The 18,884-nt window shown below is 41.3% G+C and overlaps 5 protein-coding genes across 5 annotated transcripts in view; 3 read left to right on the plus strand and 2 right to left on the minus strand.

The window, feature by feature from the left end:
- Positions 1 to 1,111: 1,111 nt before the first annotated feature.
- Positions 1,112 to 3,591, plus strand: Adgf-B (Adenosine deaminase-related growth factor B). Its single transcript, XM_017075366.4, is given in 3 exon segments — positions 1,112 to 1,328; positions 1,331 to 2,236; positions 2,702 to 3,591. Coding segments are annotated over 3 exon segments (1,566 nt in total). The 5' UTR covers positions 1,112 to 1,268; the 3' UTR covers positions 3,302 to 3,591.
- Positions 3,333 to 18,884, minus strand: part of Ccn (cellular communication network factor protein Ccn) — a 61,520-nt gene continuing 45,968 nt past the window's right edge. The window contains exons 7-10 of the mRNA XM_036815135.3: positions 16,743 to 17,038; positions 16,029 to 16,181; positions 14,603 to 14,872; positions 3,333 to 4,529 (exon numbers count right to left, since the gene is read on the minus strand). Coding sequence (XP_036671030.3) covers positions 4,122 to 4,529; positions 14,603 to 14,872; positions 16,029 to 16,181; positions 16,743 to 17,038 — 1,127 coding nt within the window. The 3' untranslated portion in view covers positions 3,333 to 4,121. The remainder of the gene's footprint in view (positions 4,530 to 14,602; positions 14,873 to 16,028; positions 16,182 to 16,742; positions 17,039 to 18,884) is intronic.
- LOC108019406 (spermine oxidase) lies at positions 5,665 to 7,366 on the plus strand. Its single transcript, XM_017087227.4, has one exon. It carries the CDS (start codon positions 5,720 to 5,722, stop codon positions 7,157 to 7,159), a length of 1,440 nt encoding a protein of 479 aa, XP_016942716.4. The 5' UTR covers positions 5,665 to 5,719; the 3' UTR covers positions 7,160 to 7,366.
- Positions 10,359 to 12,106, minus strand: LOC108010501 (spermine oxidase). Its single transcript, XM_017075374.4, has one exon. The coding sequence runs from the start codon at positions 12,018 to 12,020 to the stop codon at positions 10,560 to 10,562; it is 1,461 nt and encodes a 486-aa protein (XP_016930863.4). The 5' UTR covers positions 12,021 to 12,106; the 3' UTR covers positions 10,359 to 10,559.
- The window catches only part of LOC108015543 (phospholipid-transporting ATPase ABCA3), a 5,296-nt gene continuing 3,948 nt past the window's right edge, over positions 17,537 to 18,884 (plus strand). The window contains exon 1 of the mRNA XM_065864251.2: positions 17,537 to 18,884. This exon is cut by the window's right edge and continues 3,846 nt beyond it. Coding sequence (XP_065720323.2) covers positions 17,599 to 18,884 — 1,286 coding nt within the window. The 5' untranslated portion in view covers positions 17,537 to 17,598.

Raw genomic sequence — 18,884 nt, forward strand, 5'->3', positions numbered from 1 at the left:
CTGCCGGCACAGGGTTCGATTTTGATTTGGCTAACGCCCGTAATGAGCCGGCGGAATTTTATGGGCCAGCTACGGATGCAGTCGGGTTCGATCCTGCAAACATGTACGCGACCATAAAATTGATGGGCCAGTGTAAGAGTGTGTGGATAAAGCAACCAGTGCTGCCAGCTTTTCCTAATAAACAAATGGCTTTTAGCTGGAAAAAGTATACAAATTAGAATCATTTGAACTAACATTTTTAAATTAGGTACAAAATTCCAGGAGCTCAAGGAAATATAATCTACTCCTTCTTAATTGGTATTCTAATAATCTATTATCTATCTATCTATCTATCTATCTATCTATCTATATAACGATTTCATGCCTACTATTTAAGAACGTTCGTGCTCAAAAAGTTCTCACATTGAGCACATTTTGGATTTAAATATATTATAATTCCCAACTTTTTATTCTGAAAGTGCTCGGTATAAACTAAAAATATAAATATTATGTAGATATATCTATTATGTAGATATATCTATCTATCTATACCTATTTATCTTACCAGCATATAATTAAAACCCAATTCATATAATTAATCATGCCTGCAACTTTCTTACTTTATTGTTAAATCGATCTAGTTTTTAGTACAAATATTTAATATTTTCCATGCTTGGCGAAGTTTTGACACCGAAAATACTTGATTCAAGCACGAAATACTTTATTTTTGTTTCTAAGTGTACTGTTTAGTATTTGACCTGGTTAAGAAGAGCTCAAGACACTGAATTCTTTTTTAGGGCTTACCGAAATGATGGCTGTTTTTAAAAATGCATAAAATGCCATAAAAATAAAAGCCAAAAAATAGCCAGTCGGACAGCACTCGGACTATATCTGCCACCGGCAGTGGCAGCCTCATCAATTTGATGTCGTGCACATTTAATGTGGTGTTGAGGGCGCGCGGATGCATAAAAAACCGAACCCGAACCCAGTCCGCGATCCAACGAGGCCATAAATTACTAATAAAAGTCGCATGGGAGTGTAGTTGACGGGGTCGCGGCTTTAGTGTCTTAAAGCGGAAATGCGTTGGGCGCCATTTTGTGCGTGGGGTGTGGAGTGTGGGAGGTGGCGCGGTGCTAACAAATGTGCGGCCTATTGACACATTCGGCGTGACACATTTCGTAGGGTAAATAAATTGTGTAAATCACATGTACGGCTAACGAAATCCCAACCAAATTCTTAATGAATCCCCGGGCCTAAAGGAGTGGCGAACCCAGGGAAATCGAGCCACAATGACTGTCATCAGACGTGTGGCCATTCCCGTTCGCCAGGCATCTACTAAAAACTCAAAGAAACTCAAACTCACAGCACGGCCTCTGTGATTCGGTCGCTGAGAAAACTCACGCCCACGGCATTCAAGACCCTTCGCCAGGCCATCGCCAAGGCAGAGCACTTGGGTACCATGGGTCAGATGATACGGCTAAACGATCGCGAACAGGAGGCCAACAAGGTGATCATGGCCGTCAAGAAAGAAGAAATCTCCAAGGGCATACTGGACCCGACCAAATTCACGCCGGGTCAGCACATCTTTAAGACCCTGACTGAGATACGCAAATCGCCGATCTTTAATTTGATCAAAAAGATGCCCAAGGGCGGAGTCCTCCATGCCCATGATACGGCGCTCTGCAGCACCAAATATCTAATAAGCCTGACTTATCGCGAGAATCTTTGGATCTGCACAGCGGATGAGGGCTGCAAGGCCATTGCTTTTCGATTTTCTAAGGAGAAACCCACTCAGAAACCCATGGAGAAGTGTAATTGGGAGCCGATGGCGGATTTCCGTGAACGACGGGGTGAAGACAATGTGACCCAATACCTCAGGCGAAGGTTCAGCATGTATCCCTTCTCCAAGTTTATCTCGAACAATCAAGCCTGGGCACACTTTATGGGCATCTTTATTCTGCTGGATGGCTTGCTCTGCCACGCCCCCATTTGGGCGGAGTACTACTACAACGCCCTCAAGGAGTTCTCCGAAGACGGGGTGCAATATCTAGAGCTTCGATCCCTACTGCCGCCGCTCTACTGCATCGATGGCGATATGCTAACCACCCGGGACACGGTGGCTATCTATAAATCGGAACTGGAACGCTTCAAGGCCGACCATCCAGATTTTATTGACTCCAAGCTGATATATGCCCCGCTGAGAGGAGTGGAGCCAAGTGTGGTGGAGGAGTATGTAAAGACAGCTGTGGAACTTAATGTAAGTTTTAATGACTATGAAATGAAGGCAAACTTCATAAATATAAATTTTATATCTTTAATTATACCTCTATACCTCTAAGTTCTAGACAGCTAAGAAGCTTTTCTTCCAGATATTTGGCATAGCAGATTCAAAATAAATCCAAGTATACCTAAGTAAAAGAAAATTTATCCATTTTTTTAAACTTGTGTATTATTTTGATTAGCATTGCTAAGTACGAACTCTAATAAATAAGATTGTACGTAGAGAAAGTTCATTTTTAAAAACCACATCTATAAAATTTGTATGTTGTGTCTAATAAGGTCACACTCTTTGAATATCTTGCTTATCATAAAACTTACCTTTTACATTTCTTAATCAAGACACATACAAGAGAGTCCATATTTATATTACTTTTCTTATTGCACTCATATATTTATTTTATTAAAAATAATATGCGATTATGTTCGCCCTCTTCCCAATCAGAAAGAATTTCCGGATTTTATGGTGGGCTTTGATCTGGTGGGTCAGGAGGAGCTGGGTCGGCCACTGATTGACTTTGTGGAGCCCCTGCTGAAAATGCCCGAGCATATCAATTTCTACTTCCACGCGGGCGAGACGAACTGGTTTGGATCGCCCATCGATGAGAACCTGGTGGACGCCATTCTGATGGGCACCAAGCGGATCGGCCATGGCTTCGCCCTCACCAAGCACCCGATGATGATGCGGCTGGCCAAGCTGCTGGACATCGCCATCGAGGTGTGCCCCGTGTCGAACCAGGTGCTCCAGCTGGGCGTGGACTATCGGAACCACCCGGCGGCTCTGCTTTTGGCCGACAATGTGCCCATTGTGATATCCTCGGACGATCCGTCCTTTTGGCGCTGTGCCCCGCTGTCCCACGACTTCTACTTCGCCTTCCTGGGCATTGCCCCGATGAAGGCGGACCTGAGGTTCCTCAAAAGCCTGGCCGTAAACTCCATCCGGTACAGTGCCCTGGTGGGCGAGGAAAGGCAGGCGGGGTACCAGAAGTGGCTGAAAATGTGGAACCAGTGGATCGAGGATGTGGTGGCGAATAAGTGTGATTGAGGACCTCCCCTTAAATAAATATTAAACGCACTTATTTTATATTTTCGCATTTAATTTATTTGAATTTCGCCTGCACACGGATAACTCTGACGCTAGCTAAGAGTTGACTTACATCGATACAATTGATATGGGTGATGGCTAAGCTTCGCTCGTTAAACGACCTAAATCAGAGAACTCGTTTCGGGATATTTTCGGGGGATATGTGTGGTTGGGGGGCATAACGAAACTATGACCGGGTCATGAGCCCGGGTCCTGTCCATTTTCATCCAGCTAAATTCTTTGTTCAAGCAGAGTCTTAGGCGTACGTGTAGATTCTGAATACAAGTGAGTATATAGCACAGTTATAACTTGAATGCACACGAATTTAGCATTTGCTCATTTGGTTTAGAATTGTTTAAGCCTTTTACATCTATGTCTTTAAAATTATTATTACCATATACGTTATTATTGGGCAGCATTCCATTCAAATGATTTTCTGAAAATGTTCCTTTTCATCTTTTTTTTTGTCGCGCTTGTTTCGGTGTATAGATGCTTGCAAAAATATTTGTAATATTCGGCCTGTGTTTGTTGTTTGCCCTTGGTTTAGTACTAACCCTATCGTTCACATACCTAAACTTACTGCCTCGATATGTTCAAATCCTAAGTATAACTTGCATCGCCTGTCCAATTTTCCTTTACAATCTTAACCATCCTTGGGGCCTTAAGTATCGCTATGCTGTACAAATCTTAAACGCTACTCTTCTCTATCTGCTATATCTTCATATATCTGTGACTCGGCCGATCGAGTTTTATTTCATGGCTTGCGTGGAAATCGTTTACGCTATGTGAGTTGCTGCCAGTGCTGTTGATGTTGCTGCTGTTGTTGATGTTGCTGCTGTTCATGTTGCTGCTGTTGCTGTTGCTGCTGTCGAAGTTTTTCGGCCTTCCAACTGGATTCGCCCACACTCAGGGGATAGGGTATAATATCCGGCTGTTGTTCCGAGGACATGTTGTCCACATCGTTGTGGTCAACGTTGTTGCTGTTCTCGACCACATCCACATCCACATCCTCTCCGCTGCCCTTGTTGTAGCCAATATTGTTGTTGGTCGGCTCATTTGGTTCGCCATTAATTTCGTGGTTCCGGCCTGGGTTATTGTTTTCGTAATTGTAATAACCATATTTATTTGTGTTAGACATATTGTTGTCGCTGTTGCTGCTGTTGCTGTTGCTGCTGTCGGCGTTGCAATTCTGTGGGGCAGGCAAAAATAAGAAAAGGGAAAACCATATGAAATTTTAATATATTTAAATAATTAAAATAAATTCTGGTCTCGTCCCCAGAGTATTTGTTATGCAGCGGTTTCTGAATTTTGTTCAGCTATTACTTTGACTATGAAAAACGTGGTTCAATAAGAAAAAAACAATGTCTATCACAATGATATGTTGCAAAAATGTGTTAGAAATGAAGAAATACTTTAAATTGACAAACTTCAAAGTGTTACTATTAGGCATAAGTATTTTGTCTAAACACAAAGTTAAGTGTACTCATAATTTGACCTTACTTCATGCATATTTGGCACCAGTGGAAAGTTAATTTAAAAATCATAAAAAATTTTTGCAAAGAGATTTGTGCAGTTCTATTATTTTTTTTGTGAGAAACTTTTACATCAACACATGTTTTATTGCTCGCAAATTTTAAAGTGAATTAAGTTCAAATTATGAGTCAATTTAACTTTGTTTTTAAAATACTTATGCCCACTAGAGTTTGTTTAACAATCAGTTTAAGTACTATAAATAAAAATCGAGGTATATTTGTTTCAATTTATTTAAAATTTGATAAGTACAAGTCTTTAAAACACTTTTAAGTAAATACAATATGCTTTTACTCCACGTGCACGCTATAATTATCTGTATAGTTTATAGGTTATTTGTTTTGGTCGATTTAGTCAAGTGGTTTCAGCAAGGTAGATAAGGCGCCACAAGCACCGCAAGATGCACTTGAACCACTTGTTGCTATTGCAAAAATTACACAAACAATATCTTCCAAAGAAAACAATAGTAAAAGCAATTACATTTTACATGTATGGTTAAGAACAACAAACAATGATAAACTGACATTTGATATGAGAACCCTTGTTACATTTAACTTTACAAGAGGCCAGATAAGCCCTAACCAAGTGCATACAAGGCAAATGTTTCCTGTGGGAAAATATACTATTTCAGTGAAGCATTTGAGCAAGAAATATGAACTGTCTGTTTGTTGGAGTCAAGAAATTTAATTGGGTCAATGTCTAGACAGATAATGGCAACCGCAAAAGGGCACGGACTCATTTGATATGATACCCAATGGCAAACATACCTATAAAAGGCTGCGTTTTATGCATTAGCTCACAATTTGAATTTCTGCAATTCAGCAAGTTAATCAAAAGCTTTCAAAAACCATGAGTGCCTGTGCAGCATCTACTTTTGGAAAAACAAAGGAGACCGCCAGGATAGTCATTATCGGAGCTGGCGCCTCAGGGATCGCGGCTGCCACCAGACTCTTGGAACAGGGATTCAAGAATGTCCAGCTTTTCGAGGCGGAGGATCGCATTGGTGGTCGCATCAACACGATCCCATTCGCCAATAGCTTCATCGATCTGGGAGCCCAATGGTGTCATGGGGAAGAGGGCAATGTGGTCTTCGAGAAGGTCAAGGACCTGGATGTCCTCGATAGGACCGGTGATTTTGCCGTCTACTTTGTGCGCTCCAACAAGGAAATCCTCTCCGACGATCAGACCAAGGCTCTCAAGGAGTTCCAGGAGGAATTCGACATTAAGCCCGATTTTGAGGGATCCGTAGGTGACGCCATCATCGAAAGCTATTGGAAGGAGGTGGGCCAGCAGGTTTTCCCCAACGATAAGATCGTCGCCAAGGAGGCCCTGGACTGCATGAAGAAGGTTATTTGCTCTGAGGATGCCTGCGATTATCTCTCCGAACTTTCGCCCCGAAACTATCGGAATTTTGAAATGTGCGGAGGAGATCAGAATCTCAGCTGGCGGCGAAAAGGCTACTGGAAGTTCTTGAGCGTCATACTAAATTCTAACGAGAATCAGCCCGGTGACCAGGGAATCCTTAAGGGACACGTTCATCTCAACAGACGGATTGCTGAGATCAATTGGTCGGGAGATGGTGAATTGACCCTTCGCTGCTGGAACGGTCAGTTAGTCTCAGCGGATCATGTGATTTGTACCGTCTCCCTGGGAGTTCTCAAGGAGAAGCACAAGAAGCTCTTCGTGCCGGCTCTTCCGGCTGCCAAGGTAAGGTCCATCGAGGGTCTTAAACTAGGCACTGTGGACAAGTTTCTCCTGGAGTTCGAGGAGCAGCCGTTACCGGAGAACATGAGGGGCGTCGCCTTCCTTTGGCTGGAGGAAGATCTAAAGGAGCTTCGAGGTGGCGAGTTCTTCTGGCTGGAGAGCGTCTGCAGCTTCCATCGTGTGGATCGCCAACCGCTTTTGCTAGAGGGTTGGATCATCGGGGCTCATGCCCGGTATATGGAAACCCTCAGCGACGAAAAGGTCCTCGAGGGTCTGCAGTGGCTCTTCAGGAAATTCCTCAAGTTCAACGTGCCCCATCCCAAAAACTTCTTGCGCTCTCAGTGGCACTCCAATCCGAACTTCCGGGGCAGCTATAGCTTTTACCCCACCTATGCCGATGAACTACGCACGGGACGCACCGATTTGGGATCCCCTTTGCTGCATGTCTCGGGAAGACCCAGGATCCAGTTCGCCGGAGAGGCTTCTAGCCGTAAGCACTTCTCTACGGTACATGGAGCCACAGAGTCTGGATGGCGCGAAGCAGATCGTCTCAATGAGTTCTACAAAGGGCGAGCTGAAAACTAAGGCAACCTCAAGTGGAACTTAAAAAAATGTCGCAAAAGCAAGCTCTTTCTCGAAAACAATTAAAACAATTTAATTGTACATGTAACCAAATGGTTCATTAATTGGCATTTGTTCTGTACCACCAAAATCTTTAAATTTTTCAAAACACAAAAATAGATTACATATATATTTCCTTTGGCATATAAACTATTCAACCCAAAAACAGTATAGCCCTCGTTTAGTTGGTTTAAAATCGATAGAAAAGTCATAGAATCTCTGAAATATTCTGCTGCTTTCTAGGCAAATGTAATCAACGGAGAGAAGCAATTCCTATAACGTATTTCTAACACCTCAAACAACCCGAAAACTTCTTGCGACACTCGAAACATTTACATTTTCACTCACCACTTCACCACCCAATCAAAATTCTTAGGTAAATAGCACTCCCGAATACAGAACTATAATTTCAAGGAATTTAATCTACTCAACGCAAGGGTGTGCCATCGTGCCTCTGCATAAAGAAATCCCAACTAAACCCATTTAATCCCGTGGCAAGTGAGTTAGTTGTACAATTAAGCCGAATGTTCCACTCCCAGCTATGTCAAGAGTGCCAGTTCCAACTGTCAGCCACTCACTATATCCATCTGGATCACCATTCCATTCCCCTAACCAGTCGCCATTGCAATCAGCAAACACAGAGAAATACTTTGCCAGTCATAACAACCATTACCTGGGCCATAACACAAGTCCGGCAAAGAACAGACACAGAAACAGGAACAGGACGACTGCTCTGCCAGCTAGGCAAATGTGTGTCCTTTGGTCAAACAGAGACTTGTTTAACATTGTCACTCGAGGAGTCACGAGCACGTGGATGAACATGGAGTCACTGAGCAGAAAAGGAGGTTCCTTAAACTTTAAATCAGTTTTAAATGTTGTCATAGGTGTCTGAAAGTATGCAACAAAATATTTTATGCTAAGAAGCACAATGAAATCACTCAGAAAGAGCCGTGTCTTCTGCTCACTGCATACTTTTAGGCGACATTTAAAAGATATTTCAAGATCCTAGTGATTTCTGTAGTACCCCCTATATTGATTTTTTCTTGGTTACCCTGATATTTGGAATTCCGAAAGTCAAGTAAACGACTATAAATACAAAGTCCAACTATATTAATTATTAAAAATAAACTTATAACAATATATTTAAATTTTAAAAGACAAATAATTTTATTACCACATTTAATCATTACAATAAGTATTCCTCTGTCAAGAATGTATACCTCTTCTTTAACATATAATTTGAAACATGTGAAACAAGAGTTTAAAGTTTTTCTCTCAGTGATTAGGTGCAAAAAACCACATATCCGGCTGGCTAGACACTGAAGGCAACGGAACCAACGACTAACGCTCCTGCAGCGCATTAACCAAGGGATCGGCACTGGGATCGGAACACGGAAAGGGGCTGGTTCAGCGGAAAAGCTATAACAGATGTGACCAACTTGTACTCGGGCTTTCCTTCTTTCGACTCGAAAGGCGACAAAGTCGCATATGTAATTGGGAGGTGCCGAGTTTGGGATGGGGCGATGAACTACGACCAGGATACGACTACGACCACCAGGGCGACATGCAAACAAACAAACAAATGCAAGCACACAGAGCCAGACAGAGCATACACAGAGAGAAAAATGTTGAGGCTATAAGATCTTGGATCCCTAAACGAATTATGGCTTTAATTTGGCTGAAACTAAAACAAAATACTGTTGCTCTGAACTTAATTTCAAACCATTTAAGTAGCAACAAAGTCATAACTTATAACAAATGCAGCTTCTACTCTACTACTAAACCTTTAAGTAATTCAGTTTAAGCTGAGGATACCCCTTTTTATTTTTTCAATATTTTACTTTTAAAAATTAAATAATAATGCGTAACCATTTTAAAATATTCTATTATATAATTCTCTTTAAATAAAGAATTTATATATTTTATAAAATCTGAAATATAAAGGTGATATAATTTGAGCTGAATAAAAATCCTTCAATCGTTGGATTGGTCAAGCGCGATCTATCCTGTACATCCACCCAGAATTCTCAAAGATATCCTTTTTTCTCTCTATCTATCACGTTGGAATGGGTGGTCACATAAGGCTAAAGCAGAAGCAAGGATATTTTGAATGTTTTGGCCCCGGCTTAGCATAAATTTGAATTTTCAACATGGGCAGCCAAAGTGCTTCTGCTGCTTCTGCCGGCCGGCAATTGCCGGGGCATTTCGGTAGTGAAATCACATGGCCAGTGCCTCTGATCCTGCTCCTGATTTCGCCATTGCTCCTACTCCTGATTCCTGGCTCCTGCTGGCCTGTTGTGGTTTTTGTGGCCATCCATGGCTGGTCTGGCCCTTGGCCTGCGTTTTTTTGCTGCACAAACTACTGGTATGTGCTAAACTGATTTCAGCTTGCCGTATTCCGCACGTAATCTGAACTTTTGCATGTGTGAGACCTCACTGGCCACGCCCCCCGCCCAACGCCCACGCCCCCTGTTTTGAATCGAGTGTGTGCAAATGTTCCGAAAAACAGGCGCAATTACAATGCTGTTTGCTGCTCGCTGCAAATGAGTTGGTCAACATGTTTGGCTTTTATTTGGTTTTTTTTGTTTTACGAATGCATTTGAATTTTCCTAGTAGCTGATGGGCTTGAAATTTAAAGAACTGAGCTCGGCTATGAAGTTTTTATGACTCGGTCATGACACAAACAAACAATCTTGGGGGAAAACTGATATTGTGTCTGGGCTCAGACATTAAAATTGGCCATAAAATATACATGAACTGTGGAAAGGCAGTAATTTTCAACCGTGCCCAGCTATTAAAATTACAATTGTTTACCATTCGACAGGCTAGGTATTGAATTTCAGAGCAATACTTTCAGATATTTATTAAGTGAACTAACTATAAAGTTATCGCTATATCTCTCTATTATTAAAGACTACATTTAAAAGTCTTTGAAATTATTGAATTACAAGTAAGATATTAGATGTATATCTAATCTTCAAGAAATAGAAGTGTGGACTTAACTGCAGCTATCGGTTGGTATAAGATTACGAAAAATTGATTATAGATTATATGCTAAAAATATATACATACGTCGATAGAATTTTTGAAAATTAGACAAAGAGCTGAAACGAAAGTAGTATGTTGCATTCGAGCCGCCAAGTCTACTAAATAATAAACAAGGTTCTAAAGACTTATTGTTCCGTTTATTGTATTTATCGTTGGAATAACTCCCTAACCGAAAAAGGTATACAAATACGACTCAACACAGCACTTAAATATAATATATCTATATATAATATGTAGTTTTCACGCCCCATTGCCTGTGGCCAATCTCGATTTCACGGTTTTCGGAAACATTCAACCGGTCTCAGAAGGTGGAGACTCACAGCTGAGCGGTTCGCGACCGGTAGTAGAGGTGCAATCGCTCCGCCTCGCGCCATCCCGTTTCCACGGCTCCGTGGACCGTGGAGTAGTAGTGCTTGTGGGAGGCTTCACCGGCGAACTGGAGGCGTGGTCGGCCGCCCACATCCTGGAGCGGTGCCTCCAGATCCCAGGCACCGGTTCTCAACGCATCCGTGTAGGTGGACCGGAAGGTGTAGCTGCCCCGGAAGTTGGGATTCGCATGCCACTGGGTGCGCAGCATTCGCAGTGGTTGGGGTATCGCAAAGGGCAGGAACTTGCGGAAGAGCCACATCAGACCCTCCAGCACCTTCTCCTCCGTGAGCGTTTCCATGTGCCGCGCATGGGGTCCTATGATCCAGCCCTGTAGGACGCGTGGCTGCCAGGACACGGGATAGAAACCGAAAGCACTCTCCAGCCAAAAGAGTTCGGAGGCACGCAGCTCCTCCAGATCCTTCTCCAGCCAGAGGCAATTGAATCCAGGCCAATCGCCGGGCAGAGGGGGATTCTCAAACTCCAGGAAGAACTTATCCACCGTACCCAGTTTGAGACCCTCGATGGCTCTCACCTTGGCAGCTGGCAGGGCGGGAACAAAAAGTTTCTCATGCTGCTCCTTGAGAACTCCCAGGGAAACCGTACATATGACATGATCCGCGGTGATGACCTCGCCATTCCAACAGCGTAGGGTCAGCTCATCGGCTCCTTGCCAATTAATCTCGGAAATTCGTTTGTTCAGCAGCACATGCCCCTTAAGGACACCCAGGTCTTCGGGTTGGTCCTCTTTAGCTTTCATAAGTAATCTCAGGAACCTCTTGTAGCCCTTGTCTTTCCAATTCAGCAGCAGTTCGCCCTCGCATAGCCAGTACTCCAGGTGACCCTTTCCAGAGACCTCGAACAGGTGATCAGCCGCCTCCACGGAGGCCTCGAATTTGTGGAACACTTCCAGGAACTCCTTGGCAATGGTGTGATCAATGGCCGGGAGTTTTTTCAGTTCTATCCAGTACTTCTTGTTGATATAATCACCCAAAGAGCCCTCGAAGTCCGGGAGCTCTGTCTGCCTGTCTGGTATTGAGTTGTCGGCTATGCCCTTAAGTTGAACTGCTATATCTTCGGTTATAACTTCTTTGTTAGACCGCACAAGTTTGTTGGTTTCATAATGGTCTGCCGTAACCTCTAGAAGGTTCAGATCCTTGACCCGATCGTAAACCACATTTCCCTGCTCTCCATGGCACCACTGGGCGCCCAGATCGATGACATTATCAGCAAAGGGAATCGTGTGGACACGTCCCCCTATACGATCTTCGGCCTCGAGAAGGAGTACGTTCCGGAATCCCAGGTCCAGGAGACGGGTGGCAGCTGCTATTCCGGCGGATCCCGCTCCCACTATAACAATACGAGCGGTTTGTTTGGTTTTACTGAGCAGACGTACAGAAGCAGAACTCATGGTGGTTCAAATATGGATATATATTTCTTATAACAACCGTCTCTGTGCTTCACGTTCGACGTTCGGCTAGCAACTAAATCGGGTTTCTGTAGAGAACTTTCATTCTCTCATATGGTTTTCTAGTTTTAGCACTCCTCTTCCTATCTCTGAATATTTATGGGTCTCCTCGATAAGAACCAACCTACTGATAAGGCCGCTTTCATTGTTGCCCTGCCGAATTGGTGTTAAGTCAATGCAATTAAACCGAGAATAAAGCAATTGGCAGGCTCACAATGCATTATCAGCTCTTTATATCAGTTTGCTAAGAGAGCGAAAGACTACTCTTACATACACAAAACTACTAATGAAGAGAGATCCGGTTTTCTCTTAAATTCCGCTCACAGACAGAAATAGCATACGTTTATCAATAGTTTACATTTCTGAAATCACCATATAACATAGTTGATAGCGATAAGCATATTGGCGAGAGCTTCCAAATAAATTTGCATATTTGATTGCTTCTATGTTAAATATTTTTAAGTCAGAATAGTTTATTAATGTTTATAAATAAAGTTTGTTACTCTGTTTTTTCCTTTACCCAATGAAAAGCAAATGTACTTTAATATGGGGATACCTTTACTATATAAAGCCCTATTCATTTTTAATTTTTTAATTTATATATTTGTTTTATTAAAAATAAAAATATTGTTTAAATAACAGTATTCTTAAATGATTTTAGTTTTTAACGTTTTATAGAATAGAAAAATAATACGTTAAGCCGGAAAAAATAGTCGGAATACAAATACGCCATAATAATAACGAATGCCCGTTTAATCCGATTTTTACGGCTATAGTACAGTTCTGCGACACCTTTACTTTGTATAGCTTTAATTATTTTTTAATTTGTTTATTTATTTTATTAAAATTCAAAATATTGTTTAATACACAGTATTGTTAAATGATTTTAAAGATAATAAAGTTGACTGAACCAAATACATCTGCATGCTTACTTTAAGTTTAAACCGTTTGATTGACGAATTGAAAAATAATACATTAAGCAAGAAAAAATATTCGGAATAAAAATACGCCAAAATAATTACGAATGCCCGTTTAATCCGATTTAGGACATCGAATTTCTAGGGCTGTAGTGCCATTCTTCGACAATCGACTATCATTGTAGTGAACTACTTTGGAAAAACCCATTGAAAGCTTACAAAGGCAACGCAAAACAAAAGCCTCACTTTGGGCGAACAAACAATCGCACGCGCACCCGCATAGCGTTTTAAACTTGCCACCCAAACGAGTGCAACAAAATGTTTCCGTTCGGTTTGCCAGTGGCGCAGTGAGCGAGCTCCTTTGATGAATGTATTCATAAAAATCCAATCATTGCAATTGCACAGCGCATACGGGCGGCGACACGAAGGCAAAGGCATTCAAGATGAATTCGCCAAAATAATGGGAAAACACAACAGACAGATGGGCGCAGAAAAACCCCGTCCTTCGACCACCGCCCATGTGGGCCCATTTACCCGCAGGACTGGGAAGTCCGTCCCCCAGGCAACCAAGCAACAAAAAATTGCAGCAATAATTTTTTTCGGAAAACAAAAAACACATTTGTGCATAGACTGGGAAAATAACGAGAACTGAATAAATATGATAAGCATGAGAAGACTAAATGTTACCCAGTAAACGAAAAAGTCTTTACTAACTTGAGTAATAAATGTTTTCGGACCATCTACACTGATAAAAAACCTAGTTAATCCAAAGAATTCATGACACACAATCGTAAAGATGTCTAAAATCGTATGTAATATTTTCTACCTTGACTACTCGCAGAGTAAAGGGGTATCTTGTTTCAAATAATTAAATCAATTGAATATTATGTTTTTTTATTTATTTTAATTTCTTACTACGAAAAGTTTGATTTCAATATGCAGATATTTATGATAAATATTCATTTTTTAGCTGTGTGAAAAAGGGTCTCCAAGTAAAACAAAATTCATTTCAATTGAAACCATCTTTGTTTTACAATTTACTCCATAAAAACTAAAAGTTTATTTTAAATCTTTTTAGTTTACTGTTTTAGTTTTACAGTTTACTATATAAAAACTACATTTTTTTTAATCTTTTTAGTTTTGGCAAACCTATACTACCTCTCCTGACTTTTTTTTATAAAATTCTTAAAAGAAAATTTACTATGGTGATGTCTAGCATAACCTTTTTCACGTCCAAGACTTAATGTAAAACATTTTCATAACCCGCCTCAAAACTATCACAACCGCACTCCCAGCCTTATAAAGGGTATTTCCAATAGCAAGGAAACATTCACAACAACAAAAGATGCGATTAAAATGACAAGTGAAAGCAATTTTCGTGCATCTGGTACAGCAAGTGCCGGGGGAAAGGCTAGAGGGGAAAAATGATTGTGGAGGTAAGAACACGACCGAATGATTGCCTCAAATGGCATGCGACTACGGCTGGCCAGTGTAATATGACATCGTTTATGGGCCTTCAGCCGCAGGAACACCAAGGACGAAAAAAGAACAGCCCAATACCCAAGAACCAGAACCCAGAACCCAGAACCCAACCCCACTGGCACTCACCTTCGTGCTGCATTCACATTTCAGTATCCATTCGACGGCAATGAATTTATTCTCTATTTGAGTCTGATGTGATTGCAGGAATTCCTGATCGATTGGCTCCAAGGCGACCGTATCCCATAACTGTGCATTCTCGAGCACCGCCTCCTCGGCCATATCCCCATCATCATCCTCATCGCCATCGTCATCATCATGGGTGTCCTTCAGCTGCCTTTCCCGACGCTGTACGTAGTTAATTGGATCGACAGCATTTAAAGGACACAACAGCTCGACCTGAAGGACCAAAAAAATTGTATATGGAAGGGAAAAAGAGAATCATTGTAAAAAGATTGAAGATGTAAGGAGCTGAAATCTCTGCTGAGAGGCTTCCCTTTTCTTCCAAAAAAAATTCAATTGGTAGGACGGGTGCTAAGGGTGAAAAGGTGTTAAATTGGTTTTGACATCTGCACAGCATTTGACTTTTAATTTTGCTGCCATTTGGCATTGGCTCTTGCTGTTTCAACACGGCAAATTGACGTTTTAATGCAATTTGCTTTTTAATTAAAAGTAAAAGGCAGCAGGAAGGCAATAGCCAATAAACTAAACAGCAACGGCACTGTAAAACTGTCTTGTGGGTATTACCGACCAGGGAATTCCTGTCAATTGAATACCGGGGTATCGAGTAAATGTGTGAGTCTATTTGCAATGCACATAAATAAGCACGCTGAAAGGTTAATCGCGGTGAGCCGCAACATAAATGCCAGAATAAATAAATAATGAACAATATATGTTGGAATAATTTTGCTTATGCAAATACATTGTATTGATGAAAAACACAAACACATTAAAATGATGAAAGATATTTGTCTGCCTGAATAGTTTTCAATCTGCAGATATTTCAATTCATTTCAATGACCTTTTTGGTTGGTTACAATAAAAACATATTCACTTTAAATGGTATATCTTAAAATATGAAGTTTAAATACTGAAAAGATTTCCTAATTCAAGATAGTTTCCTTAGATTTAAATCATACATTTATACAAATTTTATTTTATTTCTTTCTCTGCTTCTAAATTAAAAAAAGTCGTAACCTTTATTTTATTATTGTAATACATTTACAGGGTATAGTTGCCTTTTCAAGCGCTCACCATCTCAAAGGGTCTTCTTTTAATGGTTATCGATGGGATTGCTTTCAAATTAACGGTAATTTAATTGAAAACGACAAATGGCAAACAACAAGCAAGGATACCGGGAATGCAAATTTCTGCAAACTGCAAAAAGTGCAGTGGAAAGTAAAAGAAAAGCGGGAAACTCAATCCGCGAGGATTTCCATCTCTCCTCCTTAGGCGCCAGGTGGTCTCGGACTTTAAGCTCAGCCCGTCTTAGCCCAGTTGCCACCTGGCAGGTGAGGAGTACGGCCAGCGAATCCCAATCCCCCTTCCCACTCACCTGTATCGTGGTGGACACCGCCGGGGCACAGCACTTGACCCCGCGATGGCAACGGCCACAGAGCTTCGGTCGATACAGCTTTCGGGAAACGCACTCGCCCAGGCGAATCCTGGCAGGACCCAGCCTCTGGATACTCCGGCACTCGTGGCCCTTCTGCGACGGAAAAATGAACAAGAAATAGTGGAAAAATACATATATTAGAGGGGGATCCTTATATACAGAAATATTGTTTTGTCACAATTTTATCTTAAAGCAATTATAATCAAAACATTCTATAAAATTTGCTGTTAACATTGTTTTTCATTCAAATAATATTGAAAAAATAAACACATTAGTCTAATAATTTTTTTTATAATATGATTATCTTAATGTATTCCCCTAATATTCCTGTCGAACTTGGATAACAAACCAATTACCTAAAATCTATTTGCACAATGTAAAATTGGGTATACAATCAAAACGTTAGGATAGGTACTCGACTTCTTATAATGCAGTGTTCTAAAATTTAAAAATATATAGAAAACCAGGTTGCACTCATACTTATAAAAGATATATTTTATAAATTCCTGGCACTATGCTGATTTTGCGCTCTAAAAATATATCTTTCAATTTGTAATATAGCTTCAATGAAACTCGAAAGTGTCTATTATCATATAGCTTCGTTAAATATTTCCCCCAGGGGCAACAGAGCTTCGTCATTAAGAGGACACTCACTCGTATCCTGTGGGCTGGCTCGTGGTCCTCGTGCTCCTTGTGGTGATGATAATGCTGATGGGGGTGGCTGTGGGCGTGATGCAGCTTCCGCTTGTGCGTTAACGGGCGGCTCCTGCCCCACTTATTGTCCTCGTGGTCGTCCTTGTCGCACTTGCGATTCTCGCAGAGCCGCAAATTGCTCAGTTGATGGCAGCCCGCGTGGGTGGTGGTGTGCCGCGTGGCGGTGCCAAGGCCGCAGCTCCGGCTGCAGGCTGTCCAGTTGCCGCTGGTGGTGCTGTTGTGGCAGGTGGCGTAAACTGCAACGAGCGGGGGAGGAAGGATTGCTAATGAGGACGCTTATGATCGAGAGGCGCATTAATCAATGCCAAGATTCCGACACGAAACATGATTCCTAGGGCACTCAGGTGCAAGCATCGATCCTTGGTCAAAATTAAGTTTGAAATACTTGCTTACAAAAGAAAAACGAAGATAACAGGCTTTTAAATGTTATTTTAGGTGTCGAAAAGTATGCAACAATATATTTTAGGCACAGATTTGCATACTTTTAGATACCCAACAGCTTATTTAAAAGAAAATTTTAAAACCCAAGTGCACCCCAATACTAAATTCTGGTTAATGTCGAAACAAAATTTGAGGTACGAAAAATGTCTTATTATACATATATAACCTAAGGTTTGACATTTATCAATGAAGTTTCGGCTAATAACCATTTACGTGGACCTTAAAAATTTGTTAACAGTTGCCAATAAACAAATATAATTACAGTTTTGAATTTCCGCCCTTATCAAAATCCGTCTTTCGATTGCATTGAAATAAAAATCAAAACGTTACCAAATAAAAGAAAATTTTCTCAAAAATGAAGCCGGAAAGAGAATCGTTTTCCAACACTGAAGTATACGCCGTTGGAGATTGGGAAAAACTAAAGATACTCTTATGGAAGAATTGGCTTCTACAGTGGAACCAAAAAATACAAATTCTGTTTTATATGCTTCTTCCAGTGATGCACCTCCTCCTTATTGTAGCTATTCGCCTAATAGTAATGCCCGACTCAAAGCCGGAAATTCGCTACCCACCAGTGTCAATATCTGACCTTGCGCTCTATATGTCAAAGGTTACAGTTGGAAACAGAATACTGCATGATAATGGATCACTTAATATACCTCGAAATTTCCTGTGCTATACCCCAGATACCGTCATTAATAGTGCTATTATGAATGCTGCGGCTTTGCGACTTCGACTTCTGGGAACTCGACCTTATGACACCGCGTTGCACATGGAACGGGATATGGTGATGCATAACTTTTTCGCTGGGGTGCAATTTGAAGAGAATGCAGGGGCAACTAATGACTTAGGATATCCGCTAAATTTAAATTATTCGATTCGTTTTCCCAGTGAGCTGCGAACCATGCAAGGCCCTCTTATAGAAACATGGAGTACTTCGCGCTGTTATTTATCCTACGACGGAAGTGGACCGCGTAATAGAGAGGAACCCGATGGTGGAGTTCCGGTTGGCTATATTAGAGAAGGGTTTCTGCCAATCCAACATGCCCTAACTATGTCCTGGCTGTCGCTTGCCTCCGGTATAAAGGATAATGATCTTCCCAACATACATCTTCAGCGATTTCCGTATAGAGCATATACACATGATCCATTGCTGAGTGGCCTGCGTCAACTGCTGCCCTTCGTAATCCTGCTGAGCTTCATCTATCCCTGCTCGACGGTGACCAAGTATATAACAGCCGAAAAGGAACTTCAGCTCAAGGAAATTATGAAATTGATAGGCGTTCATAACTGGCTTCATTGGGTAGCGTGGTTCGTCAAGAGTTATGCAATGCTTATGCTGGTAGTATTCTTTATAATGCTCCTGATAATGATAAGGTTCTACGCTTCCGTGGCTGTACTTTCTTATTCCCGTTGGCTTCCTGTACTGCTTTTTTTGCACACCTATGTTGTAACCAGTGTATGTTTTTGCTTTATGATTGCTGTGTTTTTTAAAAAAGCCAGCACAGCATCAGCAGTGGCCGCCATTGTCTGGTTTTTAACATATATTCCATATTCATTTGCCTACTATTACTATAGTCGTCTTAATTTTTGGCATAAATTGTTCATTTCCTTGCTATTTTCGAATTCAGCCTTGGGATT

This window comes from Drosophila suzukii, chromosome 3 (assembly GCF_043229965.1).
Source record: "Drosophila suzukii chromosome 3, CBGP_Dsuzu_IsoJpt1.0, whole genome shotgun sequence".
NCBI lineage: Eukaryota > Metazoa > Arthropoda > Insecta > Diptera > Drosophilidae > Drosophila > Drosophila suzukii.

Excerpts from the sequence above, each read along its gene's own strand:
- LOC108019406 (XM_017087227.4), top strand. The coding sequence starts at position 5,720 with ATGAGTGCCTGTGCAGCATCTACTTTTGGAAAAACAAAGGAGACCGCC.
- LOC108010501 (XM_017075374.4), bottom strand. The coding sequence starts at position 12,020 with ATGAGTTCTGCTTCTGTACGTCTGCTCAGTAAAACCAAACAAACCGCT.